Source organism: Charadrius vociferus, unplaced genomic scaffold (assembly GCF_000708025.1).
Source record: "Charadrius vociferus isolate BGI_N301 unplaced genomic scaffold, ASM70802v2 scaffold162, whole genome shotgun sequence".
NCBI lineage: Eukaryota > Metazoa > Chordata > Aves > Charadriiformes > Charadriidae > Charadrius > Charadrius vociferus.
In genome coordinates, this window is record NW_009647236.1 from 193339 (window position 1) to 214636 (window position 21298).

Genomic DNA, 21298 nt, shown 5'->3' on the forward strand with positions numbered 1-21298 from the left:
CTCTTCCGGCCTGGTTGTGGCAGTGTCGCCGCTTGGGGGGCTGCGCCGTGTCCCCAGGGTGGCCCCGGGGAGGGCCGCGGATCGTCCCGACGTGGGGGGGAGCTGCCCCTCCGTTGCCACCCTCCCCGTCCCCTGAGCAGCGGCCCAGCGGGTTTCTTGCTTTTCCTCCTCGGCACTTTTCTTTCTGGGGCTCTGGGTGCCAAGTTTTGGCTCGGAGTGAACTTTTTATAAACTGCTGAACAACGAGGTTTGATGGAGGTGCTGACACAGCATTAACTGTAGCGTTGAAAATGCGAGGCTGTAATTTTCCTGCTGGAGTGTGTGCAGCTAAAAGGCACTCTTTTCCTTCTTTTTTTTTTTTTTTTTTTTTTTTTTTTTAACGGGTGTGAGGATCTAAAGGCATATTTAGGTTTCCAGGTTCTGTGTAAGCAATGTAATTCTAATAAATCTTGACTTGCAAGAGAGAATTTTGGTTTCAAAATAGGGTAGTAGTTTAGCAAACAATAATATTTATCTAGCATGTGTTTATCTAGAGCTGCTTCTGCAAGTGAGACAAATGACTTTCATGGCTTCCTTGTTTGGTGGGTTCCTGTTGTGCCCTGTTAAAAAAAAACGAGGGTGATTTTTGTTGTTGTTGCTGTGTTCTGGGCTTTTTTTTTTTTTTAACATGCCAGCAGCTCTGGCTAAGCATGAGGACTTTTGAATTCAGGAAGAGGCTTTTAAGCTGGTTAATCAGTTTTCCAGAAAATGCCCCAGATGCCCAAAAATGTGTTAAATGCTTGCTTTTATTTTTATTTGGCAGTACCCATATAGTACAAGTTTAGCCAAACAAAATCACTTTTTGAAGTAGCTGCTCAGCTGAGGCAGCTGTTTCCCATTTTGCTGCAGAACATAGATTTTTCAGTAGAATTCAAAGGCACTTGAGCCCTTTCTTGGTTGTGAATCTCACCCCTAGTCTAGGGGAACCTCCCTGAAGCATGAGAAGGGGGTGGATGTTCAATCTCCATCACCTACTCAGTTTCTGACCTCTCTCCTGCGCTTACTAGCGAGGTGCCAATTAGTGATTTTTTTTTTTTTTTTTATGGTGCTGTTTACTGTGGTTGTGGATATTGTCCAGTGAATTCACTGAAAAAGGTGCTTTGTTTTCTCTGCTACTTCTACATGTAATTTATTACATTTGTAATAAATTGTAATTTGTAATTTGCAAACCATTATATTGAAGTATTTTAAAAGGTAGGAAATAAAATGCTCAAAATTTAGGAAATGCCAGAATTAGGATTATTCAGGACCACACATTGAGGCAGATGGAAAGAAATGTTGAATATGTTCACTGAATGGGTCAATAATTATGTAAAAAAAAAAAAAATGTGATCACCTAATTAAAGATTATTGTAATGCCTATACCCATGGGGGCTGAATTAAGATTCCTTGGTTCCTTAATTCTGGTATTGTCCAACTGTTTTCTGTTCCAGTTAAGCTTTCTCTGTCTTGCTGTTAGCAGGCAGAGCCTTGGGAACATGGGAAAAACTGTCTCCCTGCTGCGGTCAGCTTGAACTTGGGCTTATGTGGTGCTGGGCAGCTGCTGAAATTTCTTGTTGCAGGAAAATTCTTATTTAGCTCTTATAGTCATGGGTAGGAGTGTACTCAGTGCAAAACTGTCAAAGGCCAACAAATGTCTTCTGAGCATGTGTGAATCAAGATTCATCAAGTATGGCCAAATGTGGGTATAGTTAATGTAAATAAATGTGCTCTGTAAAAGCACATCTTTGACACAACTATGGCTGTGCTGCCAAATTTAGTTCCTTCCTCTTGAACACAGAGGGAATTGAATATCTTAATTACCTAATCACATAGGGTTTCTTATAAAAGGATAAACATGAGTTTTAAAAATGAAATCTCATTCTGCAAATAATCTAACCACACTATTCTCCCCCCAACCCCAGTAATGTTATAGCATACAAGATTTAAACTCGATTGTATAAAGGTCGGGAACCGAAAACAGCCTGTAAAAGAGTGTGTTGAGCAACTTTAATTGTAGGTGTCACAAGACACAGTGCACAAAATTACTTCTTACTCGTCCTCAATATTATATGTGATATGCCATATGATTCTGAAATTATTTGGTAGATGACAGGAGCTCCTAGCAATTAGGTAAATTTCTCTCCTTGTAGTTTGTGTATAAAGAGTTTTTAAATCTTTGACTTGTGTCAACTTAGAGAATATTCTTTCCCTTTAGTGGAATCAAAGGGAATTTACTAGAACTGGTCTTAAATTGTACCAGATAGACTGAGCAATGAAATTTCACATTTTAATGTGTGTTTATGACTTAAAATATTTTATTAGTCTGATCTATGAAAAGGAGTCATTTTACCAGTGGTGTTAAGATTTTATGGGCGGGTAGGCTAACTAAAATATGATTTAAATGGTATTTACTAACCAAATAATTGCTTTTACTAAACGCACTGTGAAAACTGGCAAACAGACAACTTAAAAACATGTACAGAGGAAATATGGATGTTGCAAAGCCTCACGTTATAGTTTATATACATCTTTTTTGTTTTTAATGTGCTACACAGAAGAACATGGAGCTGCAAGTTCCATTTGCTTTCAGATATTTATCAAGATATTTTGATCGGGTTCACTGCAGTATTAAATTACAAAATATAAATTAAGATTCTTAGTTTTAAACTTTGCATGCTTTAAGTAGTTAAAGGGTGATATTTGCCAGGTGAAAGGTGAATTCTGGGCAATTATAGCCCTTAATTGAAATGTATTGTCATGTATTAGGTGTTCTTATTGGCTAGTATAACTAAGCATAGCAAGTGGAAGCTACGTTCTGCTGTGGCTTTCTATCTGTATGGTTTCTCTCATTTTACTGTCATTTCAGTTCCATTTTCAGGCCCTAAAATTAAACCTTGTACAACCATTAAAAATGTTCTGAATAGGATGACTCCACTTTTGATTACTATATATACTGCATCCTCTTCAGAGAGGAATTAACATTTAATTGAGCTTTGAAACTCTCTAACCTGCCCAGATTATACAGCAAAAGCTCAGGCTCTTAAAATCAGAATCCATTAGTAATATGTGTGTGTGTCAATCAGCAGATAATGAAAGTGGACTTAAAGATTTCTTAGGAGTGATGCCCTACACAGTGTCTGTGCTAGGGCTACGAAATTGCTGATGAGCAACATTTCCCAGGAATACCAGCTGTATTTACTGATTTACAAGCGCCCTCGTTGTCGAAAGCAAAGAGTGCTAGAGGTAATATTGTTCTAAGTGTTCATAAATCACTATAAATCTCATTATTTCTGAGGCATTACTTAAAATTCAGGAGATTAAAGAGCTCTTGCTGTTTGATGCTCAAATGTTTGGAGTTTAAGTTGAAAACGTTTGAGAAATGTTTCTATTCAGCCATTACAGTTAAATTTGAAATTGTGCTGTAATTAAATGAATCTCCTAGTTGCAGCCCTAAGGAAAAAAAAAAAAAAAAAAAACCAACACCGAAAACCAACCAACGAAACAGAAAACAACCCTCTCAAAGCCCCCCATTAAATACCACAAGAATAAGTGATGATGCAAAATGACAGATACTCAGATTGCCTGGAAATGGGGGTGGGGTGAGATGGCTGCTTAAGGCTTTTCCTGGCCAAAGAGAAACTGGTACTGCAAAAATAAAAAGTGTACCTGACTTGTTCAAATGTATTCTCAAGAACAGCTGTGCTATCATGTCTAGGAAATGAAGCAGAGAAACCAACATGTATTTAAAAAGGAAACAAAATTTTGTGAGCTGCATCTGCTTTTTTCTTCAATGGGAATTAAAGTTAGATTTATTTTTTTTAACATACCTATGCTATTCCAATACTACTGTGACAAATAAAATGTGTAGGCTGTGTGTACTGGTTTTTAACAGTTGGAAAAAATCACATTACAGAGGGACACAAGGGAGGCTTGAGAACAAAATCTGGAGAAGGTGAGACACCTTCTGTGTTTTCTGAAAACAAGGATTTTGGAAAACTGCTAGCTGTGGAGTTAGTTGGATCTTGCTAGGATTGGGGGACGTACAAGCTTCCTACATAGATGATTATTCTAACATTGAGAGACTTTGATGTGTTTCAACTCTTGACGTGGCCAAGAGTTTTAAAATAGGGGGGGACAGTGTCCTTTGTGGCAATGATTGTCACTGGATGTTTTCCAGTGAGAATGGTCTGGCCTCCCCTTAATTGGAACTCGTTTCAGATTGTTTAAGGAGTATTCAGTTACCAATGCCACATTTCCAGCTTCAATTTTTATTTTTTCTTTTTTCATTCATGTTTGAATCAGCATTGTTGATTCTGTGGGCTATTTACTCCCTGCATTTTGGTCATCTTTTTTTCACAGTACATAGTGCTTGTGTTTTACTCTCAGTGGCAGCCTCCCTAGACTGTTTCCATGTCTTTCCAGTAGTTATTTTTATGGTTTTCTCTATCCTGTTCTTTAAGCTGGGAACCTCATTTGAGGTAGCCTTAGGGTCACTAATCTGTCGTCTTTCAGATCCTTTCTCAGGTCTCACTTCTACAATAACATTTGAAAGAATTAAACTAAGTAGAGGAGCAGTTGTATATTGAGGGAGAAAATATTTTTAAAGTAACCATATACATTTTACTACTTTTCCTACTCATTTTTATGTTGTGATTTTAGGTGGTGAGCTGTAGAAGCAGGGTCTGTTTCTTCTCTATCCTTCCAGTGCCTTGAACATTAAGGATACTGTTACGGTATTGATAATATAAGGGCAATATTGCAAAAATAATAGATTTTTAAGGTCAGAAAAGAGCACAGTCAATTAAACACCTAAAACTATATTCTAACGCTGCACATTTGCTGTCCTTATTGACTTCAGTTGCTGTTCTCAATGTTCAGCTTTTCTGAAAAATGATCTTCAAGGGCCTGAAAATTGATCAGTCTAGAAATAGATGACATGCTATTAATGACTCTGGGAATTCTGGATCATTATTCCCTGTTAAAGTGTGTGTAGCTATTTCTGGTATTTATCTAGCTCCAACTCCCAGGTATTGCACCTTTGTTTGCAAAAGGAATATTTTTTTCTTCATTTTGCAGCTAGGGAGCTATGAGCTATCTCTTAATAATGTTTAAATTTTTACGCAGAAGACATTTTATCAAGTTTGTAGAATGTAGAATTAAGTTAGGTGGGATTATAATTTTCACTACCAGTTATCTTGTAGAAGCTGATTCCATGTGTTTTATTTTTAACATATTAGGCAGTGTTTTGCCTATGCTATAAATATTCTCAAAAATTCTTTCTCTGTTGCTTATAGTGCCTTTCCAAGGAATGCATAAGTGTCATGAAGTAGAGTCTCATTGCTCAAACATAACTGAAAGTACCTGGGAAGCATTAGAGGGGCTTAGAGAATAAGGATTTGGAGAAGGAACCAGGATGGAGAAAGCTGGAAGTGGGATCAGATAATGCAACTAGGGAGTAGCTGGACAAGGTGACTGAGGATGAGAGCTAGGGGAGCAAGTAACTGATGTGGGAAGCATTAGGAGACATGGCCGAACTCAGGTGAAGATCAGAGAGTGGAAATGGAAGGAGAGATGAGCTGAGGACAGTTGTGGCTAAGGGGTGGAAAGATCAAGAAGAGACAGGACTACAAGGAGGATAGGTTTCACAGACATCATTGTTGCAGGATGATGTTTTTCAGTGCTAAGCAGGTTTAATTTGTGGTCACCAAGACACCAGCATGTTTTGCAAAGGAACTGAAGAAGGCATAAGGTAGAGGTTTTAGGACTCTCCAATGGAGATTTCTTTGCATATGTGAAGAACTGCAGAAATTGTGGGAGCAGGCACTATTGCTGCTGGACCATTCTTCCCCTAGCACCTAGAGTAGAAACTGACATTCCCAAGTTTTGCTGTTCTTGAGCTGTCTGTGAGGCTTACTGGGCCTCATTCCCCTCTTTTGGTGGTCCTCACCAAAGTGGACACTGTAGTGATATCGGTTGCTCCATTAGCTCATATCACAGGTGGACGGTTGTTCTAAAGGCTCCATCTCTGCTGGCAAGCCCTGGGAACACCAGAGTACTGCCACATGAGAGCTTTTCAATCTCAGTTCTGAAAAGCTGGAAAATTATGCATTTGCACGCAGGTATATGTCCTCCCCCCAACTAGAAAGGGGAAAAAGAAATGCAATGTGCTTGGTGCAGTCCCTACAGAGGCCATTGCTGCCACTGCTTCTCCATTGAGCAGTGTCTGCTGCCCCAGGTCAGCTGGACACTCCTTTCATAAATTCCATCATGTTTGCATGCTGCTAGAGCATCAGTGATATGCTTGCACTCTCCTGCATTTTGTAATTTTAAAAACCTAAGGTTTATTTCGTGCTGCTATAAAACATCAAGGAAGTTTATGAGGTGTGGAACTGTAGGCACCCTTTTGGATTAGGTATCTGCTCTGTAGCTACTTGCAGTTTCAGAAGGCTACGCTTAGTGACACAGGTGATCTTTCCATCTTTGTTGTTTCTCTGAATATTCTGTGGTTAAAGAAATGGGGCATGTATGTATAATCACATCGTGCCATGTTTGTGTGGTGTTATGCTTTGCTACCTTAAGGGTATAACAAACTATTTCCCTTCATGCAAGCATTTACTAGTTTGAAACTTATGTCAACTGTTGCTTTCTCCCATCCCAAGTCATCAGCACTCAAATTACAAACATTTTGGTAGGCTTTTTTTTTTTTTTTTCAGCTAAGAGGAGGAACAAATGAAGAAGGGTACAGTAAAACTGGAAAAAGAAACTTCTCCTTTTACCATTTACATCTAACCTTTTTTTTGGAACAGCCCTTTCTCTCACTTGACCATCAACTCAGATTGTGTTCCTCTTTTCCACAAGGACTTTGTATGTAATATACACATATGAAAATATTTCCATCAAAACACTGAAGTTACCACTCTTTTAAATTTGTCTTCAAAATCTTTCCTTGCTATGATCCACACTGGACTGGTATGTGATTCTGCTTAGCCTGGTCCTGATAGTGTGACAGTGTCTTGGGACTACCTTAATCTTAATGAAACTCTTTCCATATTTACCTTTATGCACCTTTATTGATATCCTTGCAGTTTACACAAGCAGATGTGCAATGAGAAAAAGTAATTTGGTGATTCCTGAAGAGCGTACAGCACAACCATTGGAAGTGCTTATGGTTCAGGCACCACTGATGCTGATAGAGAATACTCTGGAGTGAGATGTTAGTGTGCTGGAGGTAGCCACTGGCTTTGTGAAAGGCATTCCAGTAGGTTAAAGCAGAAGAAATGGAAATAAGAATAACCAGTAAAAGTTATTTAAATGATGTAATTTTGAAGCTTTTGGGAATGTATGTCACTAAATAATGTGTTCCATTCTTCTCTTGTTCTGCGTTTCTGCTGAAATCAGATTTTTTTCCATAAAAATATGTGTATTTTACTGCAAATGTTTGAAAACTGCTAGTGTTTTTCATTTGTCAATACTGTAGTGAAATATAACTTGCCATTGATAAATATTTTTTCTTAGTTCAGAATACTCAGTGAAACCGTGTAAGAACCATGGTATGCATAAATACACCTTCATACAATATGCAAATAATGCTACAATTTTCGGAAAACAGTATCTGGGCATTATCTAATTCTCAGGATGAGGGAAGTGAAATTTGTTTTGGTTTTGTTGTTTTTTTTCTACAGCAAATAATCACAATAATACATATATTCAAAATGTGCTTCTTGTTTGCTTACTCAACTATTAAATCTGCAGATGTCATTTAAAAGTTACTTTATCGTTGTGTGATGCTAATGCAGCGTTTGCCTATGGGGAGGTTTGTAGAGGTTGTTAGGAGGCATTTGTGTTTTCCATAGCATAATGCTGCCATCTGATGGCAGAAAGAATTGGGACAAAGTAGTGTGTGCTTTCCTGGGTTGTATACAGTTTATTTCACTGTGAATACATACAGTGATGTTTGGTATGTCTTAAAGAGGGTAACCATCTCTACAGGATTACTCCTTGAAACTGCACAGAAGCACTTTTGTTTCCTTGACTTTTAATACCTTAAATGTTTTATTTTGGAAAGTAGGATGACTGGAAGCCTAGCATTGCTTTTGTTGTTGGGACCGAAATTGAGGATGAAATCCACACCAAGGCCCTGTCTCTTGCTGTGCGGATGCCACAGCGGAAGCTCTTCAGCGTGGTAACGCGTGAAGACATTTTCAGCCAGGTATTCCAAGAAAGGAACTTCTATTAACAAACCAAACCCTAGATCTCACTTGAGATACTGACTTCTTTGGTCTGTCTTAACTATAAATTTCATATTCAGTTGAATGACACTGTGGAAGTTTTAGAAATTACACTAATTCATAGGAGTTAAAAACGGAAAAATAAAAGCTTACTGTATAAGCCGGTCTGCTCCCTGTAAATAGTGAGATTTTGTTACAGACTTTTCTTCAAGGTGCTGATCGCAAAAGCTCCCTCCCTAAGGTACAGGCGTACCATAAGATGATTTCTCACTGTTGCGGAGCGTGAGTGTAGTGCTTGCAAAAGGGTGTAACAAGTTAAATAATTTGTGTAAACTTAAAATCTTCTCACAGTAGAATGTTTTATTTCCTTGCAGATCAGAGAATCTGGGAATCAAAAGGGAAAAAAGGTTAAGGACGTGCCTATGTACTATGAGGTAGGTTAAAACATATATTGCAGAGTCAGTGCTTTTTCACACTGAAGTAAATACAGCTGTGTGACTATGTTATGCATACCTGAATAAATGCAAATCTATTGGATGTAGCTGGTAAAAATTCAACCATCTAGACGCTTAAACTGCTTTATTTTTGTGGTACCAACAGTGTTCTGTTGGACTGCTAATCAAGTGAGGATCGAGATGTCTGTAGGAATGTTAATTTTATTATATTAAGGATATGTTATGTGGTCACGTTTTGATGGTGTATCACAAATTACAGAAAAGCCATTAGACACTGCTCTCTCAGATGCTTCCAGTAATTTAGAGACTTATACCTTCATTTATGGGAATACAGTCCCATAAATGAAGCACTGTTTCTGTGTGTATCCATTATAACCTCAGTTTGATGTTAAATTCTACCCTGGTTCGTCTAGTGGGGTATGTCAGTGGGGTTAGGAATCATGCTTAGTACAAAGAGTACTTCCTCCTACCTTGTTAATGTTTTACTTACAGCTTGTGAAAGGTTATAAAATCCTGTGATTAATTAGAAGATTGTTTAAAATTTTCTCAGGTAGAGTTTTATGGCCCTACAGACCTGGAGCATAAAGAATTTTGGATCCTTCTGAAAAGATCTTGTTTGCATTTTAGTTCTGCAATGACTAATAAACTTTTTATGTGTCTCAGGTTTTGGTGGACTTTATAACAGGTCTTTTTAGTTGCAGTCTGTTTTTCAGTAATGCCAGACTACTATCTGAACAAGTCCCTTTGGAATTATTTACCACTGACATGGCTGTGAAATTTATGCAATTAACCCACTTCGTTTAGGACTAGTCTCCCAGGCAAACTCACCCTTATATTACCTGGTGTGTAAAACCTCTTCAGTTCTACTGACAGAAGGATTTTGAAGTCTAGCTCTAAGCAGAAGCTTTGTATGATAGCTGTATTTAATTACTAAGAGCAATTTTCCTTGTGAAGTGGATACTTATTAAATTCCAGCTGTCAGTGCTGTGTCTCATTAGCTACTTACTTTACTCCTCAAAGACATTTTTTTCCTCCCCTCCTTTAACAGAGAATATAAAATGCCTGTTCTGACCTTTTGCTTGGACTCAGTTTCCGTTCTGGCTGTAGCAAATTAAAAGATTGATCATGTTGCCACAAGCATTAAGATCCTGCCTCTCTGGGCAGAATTTGCTCCTGAGCGTTCACTTAAAGTCAATGTGCAACTAGATTGTGCATTCAAAGCTTTCACTGCAGTAAGGATAAACAAGTACGAGGGTAGCACAGAACACAGGGTTGTGAAATGTTCTTCTGAGAGGAGCATTTCTGTCTTCACTGCATACAGTTCTTTTCTCTGTGGTAGGATTCAACACACTGGCACTTCCAAAAGCACATATTTGTTTCTAGGGAGACTGTAAATGAGATTCGTGACATTTAATGGTCTTTGAACATATGACGTGTACATGTGTGAGAATTTAGGACTAATGATGTGCATAGTAATGTGGTTATTAGTGGTATTAATAGAAACATTATTACCCATGTCATTGATCTTGCATATTGTGTCTACTGGAATGCAGGGGGTTTTAGTAATTATCTCAGTGCAGCAGTCTGCAGTGCCTACAAGTCAAGAAACTTTAACAAACTGCTCTTGGTATGTTGTAAACTAATTACATATCATATTAAAATAATTATGGTTGTCTATTCTAAATTATTTTTTTAAATTGAAAATTCTGGTGAGATTGAGTTCAAGGGGCTTGTGTGGTTGGAAGGATTTATGTTTTTTTCCTTGTAAGAGTTGCTTTCCAGTTTTGTTGGACTCACTGGGACAGGGTCAAGAAAGTTGCTTTTGTGTTACCCAGGAAGTTTTGAGAAGGAATCTTGTCCCATACTCATAAGGGAACAAGCTGGACCTGGGGAGTAGTACCACGGTGAGAAAAGATTGTGAAAGAAGATGGAGCCTCTTGTGGCCCTTTCATGTGAGAAGACTGGAAGCAGATAGATGGTGCTCCTGAAAATGGACAGTTGAATAAGGGACGTGGCCATGAGAGGGAGAGAGATGTGGAACCATTTTGTGGTTCTCTCAGATAAGCTGAGATGCTTGGGTTAAAGGGTCATGGAAAGATGAAGAAGGCACAAGTGGCAGAGAGGAGTTTTGTTTGGATGTGGATCCTAGAACAGGGCCTTCAAAATGTGTCCTTGTGCTTGTGAAGCCAACAAAATTGAAGTCCTTCCACACTACTCTGACTCCAGGACAAGCCATTCTGTGTAACCAAAAAGGCTTAATTGTAATGGAAAATATTAATCTTTATTCCATTACCTGTCAAGAATTAATAGATTAATTCTGGTTTCTCACAGCAAGGCTTCTACCTATAGTTGTCAAACTGAAAAATATAAAAAAGTCAGGTGTCAAATCCAAATCATGGCCCATTCTCACCCTGGAATTCTGTGAGACTGGAGCAGAATAAATCAGTTGTGAATAAGTATTTCCCAGCTGTTAATCACTGAGTAGATTGCTAACTAACTCTACTGGTTTCTCCTATACTGGAAATCCTTACTAGACTTATGATTCCTTGAGGACAGGTATAGGTGAATACAAGTTAGAAAAGCGCCTACACATGGCAGAATTATAAATATATATAAATATATATACACACAAAAAAACCCAAACAAACAAAACCAAACCTAAGGAGTAAATTCATCTTCTGCTAGGCTTGTATAGTATGCTGTGGATGAGTGGAAGCATACTTTAAGAAGAAAAGATAGGCACAACCCAGGGGAAGAAGCCATTACACAAGTGGAGTGAAGTCTGTGATGGCAGCAAATCCCATAACTTGCCAGGGGGTGGGAGGAGGAGGTGACTGGGGAAGGCATTCATATTGGAAAGGAAGAGATAAATGGACTATCTGGGCTTTGGACCTCAAATGTAGTAGAAGTGTTTGGTGTAATTGAAAGTTTCCTGCAAGTGATTTTATTATTATTTTTTTTTTTCCTGCACCCTGTCTTTAAAGATGCCTTTTTTCTCCTCTTCGTCTTCCCTTCCCCTGCAAGACACAGCTTTGAAGAGTTTTCCTTCTTCCTTCATCTCTAGTAAACTGACCCAATGCTTTCTGTGTTCTCAGTCTAGGCTGGGAAGGGCTTGGTCAATGCCTATTATTTTAGGCTTGCATTGTTACAGTTTACGCTGTTCTGGCTTAAAAGAGGATTTAAATGGGAGTTATGTCACTTCTCCGAGAACTAAATTTTCTGCCCAGGTGTGAAAATTTCAGACTTGTTTTTCAAGTGTAAATGTGATCTGGTTTCCCAAGAGACCATAGTGAATGCTACAGAGATAAATATATATATGCTCAATATAAGATCACTGAATTGTTTTCATTCTTCTTTTTTGGTGAGAAAGGCTACTGACAAGAAAATTTCTGAACACTAACCCAAGAGTTGGATTTCTTACCAGTGTTGCTCTCACCAGTTTGTTTTGCTTTCTGTGAAATTAGTTGATAGATTTGATTGACAGAAGACACTATTGTGACCTGTAGCACAGGTCACTCTTTTTGTTTTGTTTTGTTTTTCCAAAATAATCTATGTGTTGAAATTTTTAAAATCAAGATTGGATATTTTTTCTAAATGATGAGAACAATTGAGAATCTGCTACAACTTTGTTTCTGGGGAGGACCTTTCCTGATGAAAGTTACTTTTAGTTTCAGTGTAAATGTATGTTTCAATATATGGCTTGCAGCCATATTTACTAAATTAAATAAAGCCTTGCAATTAATCTTCGCTGTGTAGAAACTGAGTGTTCAAATTTTCCCTTAATTTTTCTCTTTATTTAGCTATATGTAATAAATTCTTTATGTTTTTTTCCCATTCTTTAATAATTTCTTTGAATCTTCTCTAACAAACATTTAGAGTTCACTATTTTTATTTAATTGTGGACACCAAATTGACTAAGTCTTTTTGTTATATGCCTATCAAATAAAAGCATAACATAATGCATGTACTCCTATTTGATAGCTCAATGTATACAAATCTGAAGATTGCATGTTATCTTGGCTGCTGCCTTGCACTGAGAGCTAATTTTGGATTGATTGGTTCATCCTTGACCAGTGAGACCTTCCCAAAGTTACCACTTTACAGGTTTTCCATCCTGTAAATTCGGCCCAGTTTCTTTCTTCTGAAGTATGCGTCTTGTAATTTTACAAAATCAAATTGTATTGCTTTCTTGCTCTATGCTAACTACATTAACCAAATTTATTTGTATGAATGAGTTTTCCACTACATTCTTTATATCTCTCATGATTACTGTGTCTTTTGGAGCTCTTATAATTGGAGACTTTGTGTCTTCTCCCAGATCACTGACAAACTTCTAAATAGAGTAGTCTCAGTATGTTGGATGCTTCAGACCCCACAAGAAACTCATCTGTTTGGTGATGACTCCTTGTTTGTAATTGCATTTTTAGATCTGTCAGTTAATGAGTTTCAGTCTTTGTCACTGCTTTCTAAATCAATAGTCAAAGAATACATAGGGTATTCTGCTTTTCACTATACCATATTATCTGTTTCAACCAATCTTACCAGAGAAAGCTATTCTCTTTGTGAAAAGGCCACCGTCTTTTTTTCTTTTCTTATCTTTTTTTTCCCCAAAAAGAACAAAATTGAATTTGTAATAATTATTTTACCCTCTTTTTATTTGTTGTTCATAGAATCCTCTGTTCGGACATTAAGGAAATAATATCAGCTCTTTTGTTATTCTGCAATGATTGGCATTACATTGCCAGTACTTAAAATACATATGTTATTCTAGTTTTCCTTTTTTAAGCATTGGTGTGACATCACCTTTCTTTTATTTACTGTAAAACTGCCCTTGTTCTCTAAGAGTTGGTTAAAGTCAATATTCATCATCTAAAGAGCTCTTCAGCTACCTGTTTTTAATACTTCTTTGATTACGTTGTTCAGGTCTACTGGTTTTTGGTATGCCTAGCTTTAGAAGCTGCCCTTTTGCAACTTACTATTGATACAGTTGGAAATAACTTCTTATTAATGAAGTGATACAACCATACTATCTGTTGTTTTTCTGCATATAGAGCAGAATAATCACTGAGTAGCCCTGCTTTCCTGCATCTTTATTGACTGCTCTCCTGTTTCCATTTAATACCAGACCAATGCCATGTTAATGATACTTTTTTCCAGGTACAGTTTTTTTAAAAAGATATTTGTTATTGTCTTTATCTCTGCTGGCATATGTTGTCTTTCTCTTATTTTTCTTGCTTTTCTTCCTTAATCTGAAATAATGAGGACTCTTAAATCAGACTATCCAGGATCTTGTTACCCATCTGATTGCAATGAATTATCTCTGTTTGATTCTTGCATGTGACAAGCAAGCAAGCATTAGCTTGCATATTACATACTGGAACTATTAATATTTAAACAGAAGAGAATATAGAATTTTGATTACAAATTGTTCTACTTCTTGTCATCACTGGCTGAACACAGGACCTCTTTGATTCTTCTGTTGACTTGCTTCCAGATCTGCATGGCAAGTGGTTCTCATACAAAACCTCTCTTTATTTTCCTTCCTTGCTAACAGGGAAGTAGTATCAACTCTGATACTTCAAAATTCTGGACTCAGAAAAGCAGAAGTGCCAGTTTTACTGTCTGAATCGATATACATAACAGCCAACCCATATCACCAGGCATACTGAGATGTCAACCTAGTTGTGCAGTTTCAACAAACAAACCAAAGAGACCTGCAAATTAAATCTTTCTATTGCCAAGCATAATATGCACAGTTCTGCCATTAAAATCCAGTTCAGTTGAGTGCTTGCATATACATCTTAATTATTTCATGCTTTGTAAAGCTGATTTTGAGGACCAAAAGGTTATTTGTTAGAAATAGAATCTGTCATTGTTTTAAAATTATTTACGTGGTACCTGGGCTTTTTGTCTTTGGTTTGTTTTTTTTCACTGAGATTGTGCTGTCAGAATCCTTGGGAAACTGTAATGTTCACAGTACTTCTTGCCTTAATAGGCAATAGACCGTAGCAGAAACAGAAGGATCCTTGGGTTTTCTAGGTGTAATTGAAATAGATTCCTCTCCTGTCACTTCCAACACAAAATACATAACCCAAGATACTAAGAACTTCTGTAGGATAGTAAAACATAACAATGAACAAGCTGCAGTGGAAAAAGAATTAATTAATTCAGCCAGGAAGCAGTGGATTTAAAACAGTTTATAAGCATTTCTGTGAATTAGTGCTTTGCTAGAAGTGTGTAGAATGTAGACTCATGAAGTGAGGGTTGCTGCTGGTAAGACTGTTTGAAGTGCTGGTCACGTCATGATGTAGAGAGAAGGTCTGCTTTAGATTGGAACTGAGCATGTAGTTCCTGGGATAGGTGCTCTTCCTGTGTTATGAAATTTTATACATATATGTATATATTGTATTGTATTATATATGTGATTATGAGATACTATATCATATAGTTATACCATATATATTTCAAATATATATTTAAAAATGTGTGTGCATGTGCATAATTTTTCAAAACTGCCTTCTATTACTCACCCCAGTCATGTGAATTTCATTCAAGAATCCAGTTAAGAATAGCTATTCTATTTCTAAATAACTTTTACATCCTCTCTTCAGTAGGTCTTAAATACCTTGTACCTTTCTATTATCTTATACCTTTCTATTGTCTTATGTCCCTTTTTTAGACTCTCTCATCACTGTCTCTAACAATATCTTCATCCCTTTTTTAGACTCTTATCATTGTCTCTAAAAATACCTTCAGAAGGAAAAAAAGGAGGGCAGCACTAGGGAAAAGGAGTATGTATTTATTTTGTGTTAAGGATGTTATAGTAAATTCCTAGCGTAGAAAAATCAAAAGTTTTGGGTTTAGTTTGATGCAAAACCAAAACTCTTAATGTCACAGACTTAGTGCTTATGGTAAGGAATATTTTCACCCAAAACCTACAAGCTGTTGTGAGTTGTTTGGCATCTGGAGGAGATCAAAGACTTGTTAATAGCCAGGCTATGCATCACTGAAGAAAAAAGTTTCAGAAATAATGCTAGTCAGGAGTATTTTTAAGGAAGCCTTTTGGTTTCTTGTGGAAACATATAAATAAATGTGACATATTTTTGTGGAAGCATACAGATTTTGGCAAAACACCATCAGAAAGGTTGTCTTCAAGAGTAGGCGTTCTCAAAAGTAGAGATAGTCATATTAAAACCAAGCCTTCTCAGTCTAAAAATGTATGTCAGTAAAATTCTATTATGTAATAGAAGTTAGAAAGATTTTGTTTTCATTCCACTGTAGAACAAAATTAGTTTTAAAACTTTTGTAAAATGGAACAGTTCAGGAGCCAAAACTTGTCTGCTGTCATTGTTTTGATGAGAGGGTTTAACAGTAAAAACAACTTTGGCAGCCATGCTGAATGATGAGAAGGATAGAAAGCTTTAATTTTATTTTTCATTCTAGTTCAGAGCAAAACAAATACTGCGGTCTTAAATGTTGTAATAAAATGGAAAAGTTCTCTAGTCAGCCTTTGTCAAGTGTTATTATGTGGATGCAAGTTAGTTAAGAGAATTTTATTGCAAAGGGCTTGGCCCTTACACTGTATGGATATGCAGAGGATTAATGCTCAAGAAACATTTGGGAATTGTTGTTAAATGAAAATGCCTTTTAGGGAGTTACTGGCTACAGGGAAGGATAAGGGACTTTAAATTCTGCTGTGGGCACTATCAACCCATCTATTTTTAGCTCTGTTGTATGTGTTACCAAGCTCCTACCAGGTACACTGTGGTACGGAATATAGTGTTTTGTAAATGATCCCACTGCATGAGGTGGTACATTTACGTGAGATATTTATTGTCTTGTCTTCTGAGGAGAGTTTAACTACTCTGCCTCCTGGGTCCAAGTGTTTAGGTCAGTTTACTTAAAAGGATGTTAAAGAAAAAAATTGTTAGCTTAGGTTTAGCAAGTTTCACAACTCCCATTGGTCCTCAGCAATTTGTGAATATCAGTATGAATAAGCCTTATGGAAGACTACCAGTGTCCACATATCAACTGAGGTTAGATTTACCCCTCTCTTTATCTCACAGGAGACCCTTACAAGCAAAATTATGTTTGCTCTGCTGCCAACTGAATAGGGACAATTTATGGCTGCACCAAACTATTCCAAACAGGCACTGTCACACTCCAGGCCACAAATATTTGGCATCTTCAGATGTACTGCATACTGAGGTTATCCACATTCCTCCTAGATGATGTTAAGGTGTTCCAGTATTTCCTACATGTTGAAGTTTTTACTAGAACTCACTGAAAAAGAGCCACACAGGCTTCTACCTGTCCTGCTCACCTTGATTCTTACTTCATAATGCCTTTCACTGGTGGACTTCTTCAGGCTTGTTGAATTGCTTGGACAGACAATTGCCTTGCTAGCACCAATATCCAAGAGAATAGAATATCATTAAAATATCATTGTCAAATGCCTTCTTATAACTTGGCCAAATGGAAACAAAAGAAAATGTCCTGACAAAAGAAAATGCATTGACATGGGTTCATCTGCCTTTCCAGAACAGTGAAGATCTCACCGAGTTCTGTGTTCTATATGCCAGTCCAGTATGGATGTCTTAACGACCTAGGTCATCCTAGTAACATTAGAGACGTGTGTGTGTGAACAGGTAAATAGTTCTAAGCCTCACATAACAGCAAAGGGATTTTTATTTCAAATATAGGAAACCCATGCCACCTAGAAAGAATATTACCCGGAGTAAAGATGTACCACCATGTCTTTGCATCAGCCTTTGCCATTGTCAGAGCATCTGATGGCACTGCATGGTCAATAGTGGCCTGTGTAGTCCTCTGAGTTATCAAATTATATGCCTTCCATTTGGGATTTATTTATTCCATGAGACTGAACTGTTACTACTATGAATCAGTTAGTGCTAGAAATTGTAGTTGTTTGTAATCAATTTCTAAAGTATCTCCAGTTCAGTATCCCTTTCCACAGACTCTTCTAAGGTTTTTATGTCATGTGAAGAAGTACCAGGATTTCTAAATGCTGAAACTGGGGCGAAAAGTCTTGAGCTCCTGCAGGAAAACAATCTATGTCTTCTAATTTTTTGTTTCCTAAAGTCTGAGAGGTCGGGTTCTATTATTTACATGAGACAACTGAACATGTTCATCTTTTCTTTCCATTTCAGAATAGCATCTCTTCTTCATAATCCTAATTCTAGAATTCTAGAAGCAATGTCCTATGAATGTAATCTTATTTTACTACTGTTAGCTGTAATTATTTGGCCTGAGGCTATTCATCAAACTAAAAATTGCTGTCAATTTATGTTCTAGGAAAAACCTGATACCTTTTGAAATCCATCTATTTAAAACCTGCTTTAGGTTGAGGTGAGACCTTGGGTTTGCTTCCTGGATTACAAGGTTTCCTGCATGTGTACAACTTAGTATAAAATTTCCTGCTTTTTCTGTGCAGGTTTTATTGAAATCTCTGTGTAACTAGAGCAAACACCAATTATATCTGTAAGAATGTCATCCTTAAATTGGTAGAGGTACCCTCTGGAGTAGCCAAAGGAGATGCTGTTCTGTTTTGTTGCCTTCAAAAATTTCAGGTGACTTTAATCAGTTAGTTAAGGACAACAGAGTATAAGACATTTTTCTCAAGTAGAGCAGCTAATCCCAGAATCCTTTGTTGCCAAAGGAAAAAGAAAAAAATGCCTAAAGCCCTTTTGTAAAGCCAGACCAAGGTGGAAAGGTCCTGCTTAGGACTTTTGTGGTGCCAAGCCTACAAGGCTATTGGGGCTTCCTTGCCCACGAGTTCTGAGGCAGCTTAGGAAACTCTGGCAAGATGTAGCTAGATGGGATCTGCCAGCACAAGGGTTGATGAGACAACTTTACTTCTTAAATATTTTTGTTCAGCCTCTGGGTTCTTTTCCTAGCCAGATGAAATGTTGGAAAAGTGTGATTAAATCACTTAGCTTTGTAATGTTCATTGTGTAGATCCAGTTGGCTGGAATTACTGGAGACTATTTAATTCTCAGAAGCATAAAATATGCTACTTCACAATGGAATGACTTGCTGGGCAGATTCATACGACTGAAATGTAAACATTTCAAGATTTGATCATAGCAATATATCTCTTTTGAGCACAGATAACAGTGGACTGGCCTGTCCTCTCTTTTTAAGAGGGTCTGAGTTCTGTACGAGTTCTTCAGGAATCACTTAAATGCTATTTCAACTGTGTGTCCCCAGTCAGAGTGTTAAAAGGAAACCAGTACCTGAAGGGTCACGTAAGAAAACCTTCCCTATGCATAAATCTCCTCCTTACTGAGATAGCAGTGATAATAACTGGTCTTTGGGATCACTGGATGTTTGTATTCTTTTTTTCTTCCTTTAAAACAGTTTGTTTTGGTAGCAGTTAGGTGGTCAAGAAGCCATAGGAGGTATATGTCGTAGATGGTGAGAGCTCTTGTATGAGTTCTTTAGGAAAATCCTAGAATCATGGAATGGTTTAGATTGGAAGGGACCTTGAAAGATCATCGAGTTCCAACCCCCCTGCCATGGGCAGGGGCACCTCCCGCTAGACCAGGTTGCTCAAAGCCCCATCCAGCCTGGCCTTGAACACCTCCAGGGATGGGGCATCCACAGCTTCCCCGGGCAACCTGTTCCAGTGCCTTACCACCCTCAAAGTGAAAAAATTCTTCCTAATGTTTAATCTAAACCTGCCCTCTTCCAGTTTAAAGCCATTCCCCCTCGTCCTATCACTACATGCTCTAGTAAAAAGTCCTTCCCCAGCTCTCCTGTAGGCCCCCTTTAGGTACTGGAAGGCCACAATAAGATCTCCCCGGAGCCTTCTCTTCTCCAGGCTGAACAGCCCCAACTCTCTCAGCCTTTCCTCATAGGAGAGGTGCTCCAGCCCTCGGATCATCCTCGTGGCCCTCCTCTGGACACACTCCAACAGGTCCATGTCCTTCTTATGCCAGGGACTCCAGAGCTGGATGAAGTACTCCAGGTGGGGTCTCATGAGAGTGGAGTAGAGGGGCGGAATCACCTCCTTTGACCTGCTGGCCACACGTCTTTTGATGCAGCCCAGGATACGGTTGGCCTTCTGGGCTGCGATCGCACATTGCTGGCTCATGTTGAGCTTCTTGTCAATCAGCACACCCAGGTCCTTCTCCTCAGGGCTGCTCTCCAGCCATTCCCCGCTGAGTCTGTATTTGTGCTTGGGAAAATTGAGGTGAAAAGTCATCCTAATTTTTATGTAATGTATTTTGTCATTTTTACTTAAATTAGGTTATTCACCTGTTTGTATTTCCCTTAAAACATTATTTAAGTACTTGTAACACAAAGACACATACACTGTACACGGTTTAGAAAGTTCTCATTCTGCATTGCTGAGATTAAACCTGTTAAGGTATGCCCTCAGGTTGCACGTTTTCTGTAGAGAGAGGTGTAAAGACCAGACCTCCTTACAATGGATGTTTCTAACTAGGTTTCTGCTAACCAGATCAAGCTGATTTGGCAACAAGACTCACTCATATGAGTGACAACATGTTTTTCTAGAGCACAAGGAGCCATTGCTGCTGCTTCGAGAAACGTTCTCACAACAGAAAGGCAGATATTTGGTACATGAACAGCATTCATATTTGCTCAGTATTGCTCACTAGTGAGAGTGTCCTATTGTTATTTTAGTAGGTTTGTTTGAAAAGGAATCTGAGGGGCAGAAGGAGTCATCAAATCCCCTTTAAAATTTTTTAATTCTCTGGAATACGTGTTGGTAGAGCCTTCATTGATTAATGAAGACGATTAATTGGCTTAGCTTAAGTTTTACAGTCTACCTTGTGGATACATAAGTTCTATATGAAACTCTGTTCAGATATGCAATTGATTTACTGATTTACGTGAGTCCTTAAACTCAGTTTGAATTGTGAGTCATTAATTCACCCATGAAGGGTAACGATTAAGCAAGTGATGTTTTGACATCGTAGTTGGGAAGAGGCTCTCAAAGGAAAAATGAAATTAGGTGCATGGTCTGATAGTAGAGACTAAATTGACTTTTAACATACTGCAGGTGTGATCTGAAATAAGTTGTTTCAGTTAGCCCAGCACCTTCCTAGTATTCTTTCCAAATGATTGATTGTAGTATGCTGTAGTCAATGAAATGACATCAGTAGATTCAGAAATAGTATGTGTAAAGAAGTCTTCTTTGGACACAAGGAATTTCTCAGTATGACACGTGTAGCTTTTGTTCTCTAGTCTGTCTTGAAAGCTGCTTGTGAGGGCATCATGGTACTGATGGCAGATAGTAATAAGTGAAGATCACACACACACACACACATACCCCTCCAGTTTTATTAGCTTGCTTAGGAAAATACATTTGAACAGTAAATAATAACTTGGTTGGTACGTGTCATCCATATAACCTCTTGAGTGATGACTCTCATGCTTCAAATTGACTAGAACTGTGTCAGCTACTAAGGGACTTGAATTACTTCGGAATTCTTCTACAAAACATTATGTTTCTTTTAGAAAGTGTTATGCGAGTCTGAGGTATATGCGATGGCCTGGATTTCTTACAGTTTCAAGAGCAAGAGGGAAAACGGGTTTAGAAAGCTC

General features: G+C 37.9%; 1 protein-coding gene across 1 annotated transcript in view; it reads left to right on the forward strand.

The window, feature by feature from the left end:
- The window catches only part of SPAG17 (sperm associated antigen 17), a 284919-nt gene that overhangs the window by 171506 nt on the left and 92115 nt on the right, over nucleotides 1-21298 (forward strand). The window contains exons 2-3 of the mRNA XM_009879926.1: nucleotides 8090-8230; nucleotides 8624-8683. Of these exons, the coding sequence (XP_009878228.1) occupies nucleotides 8090-8230; nucleotides 8624-8683 (201 nt within the window). The remainder of the gene's footprint in view (nucleotides 1-8089; nucleotides 8231-8623; nucleotides 8684-21298) is intronic.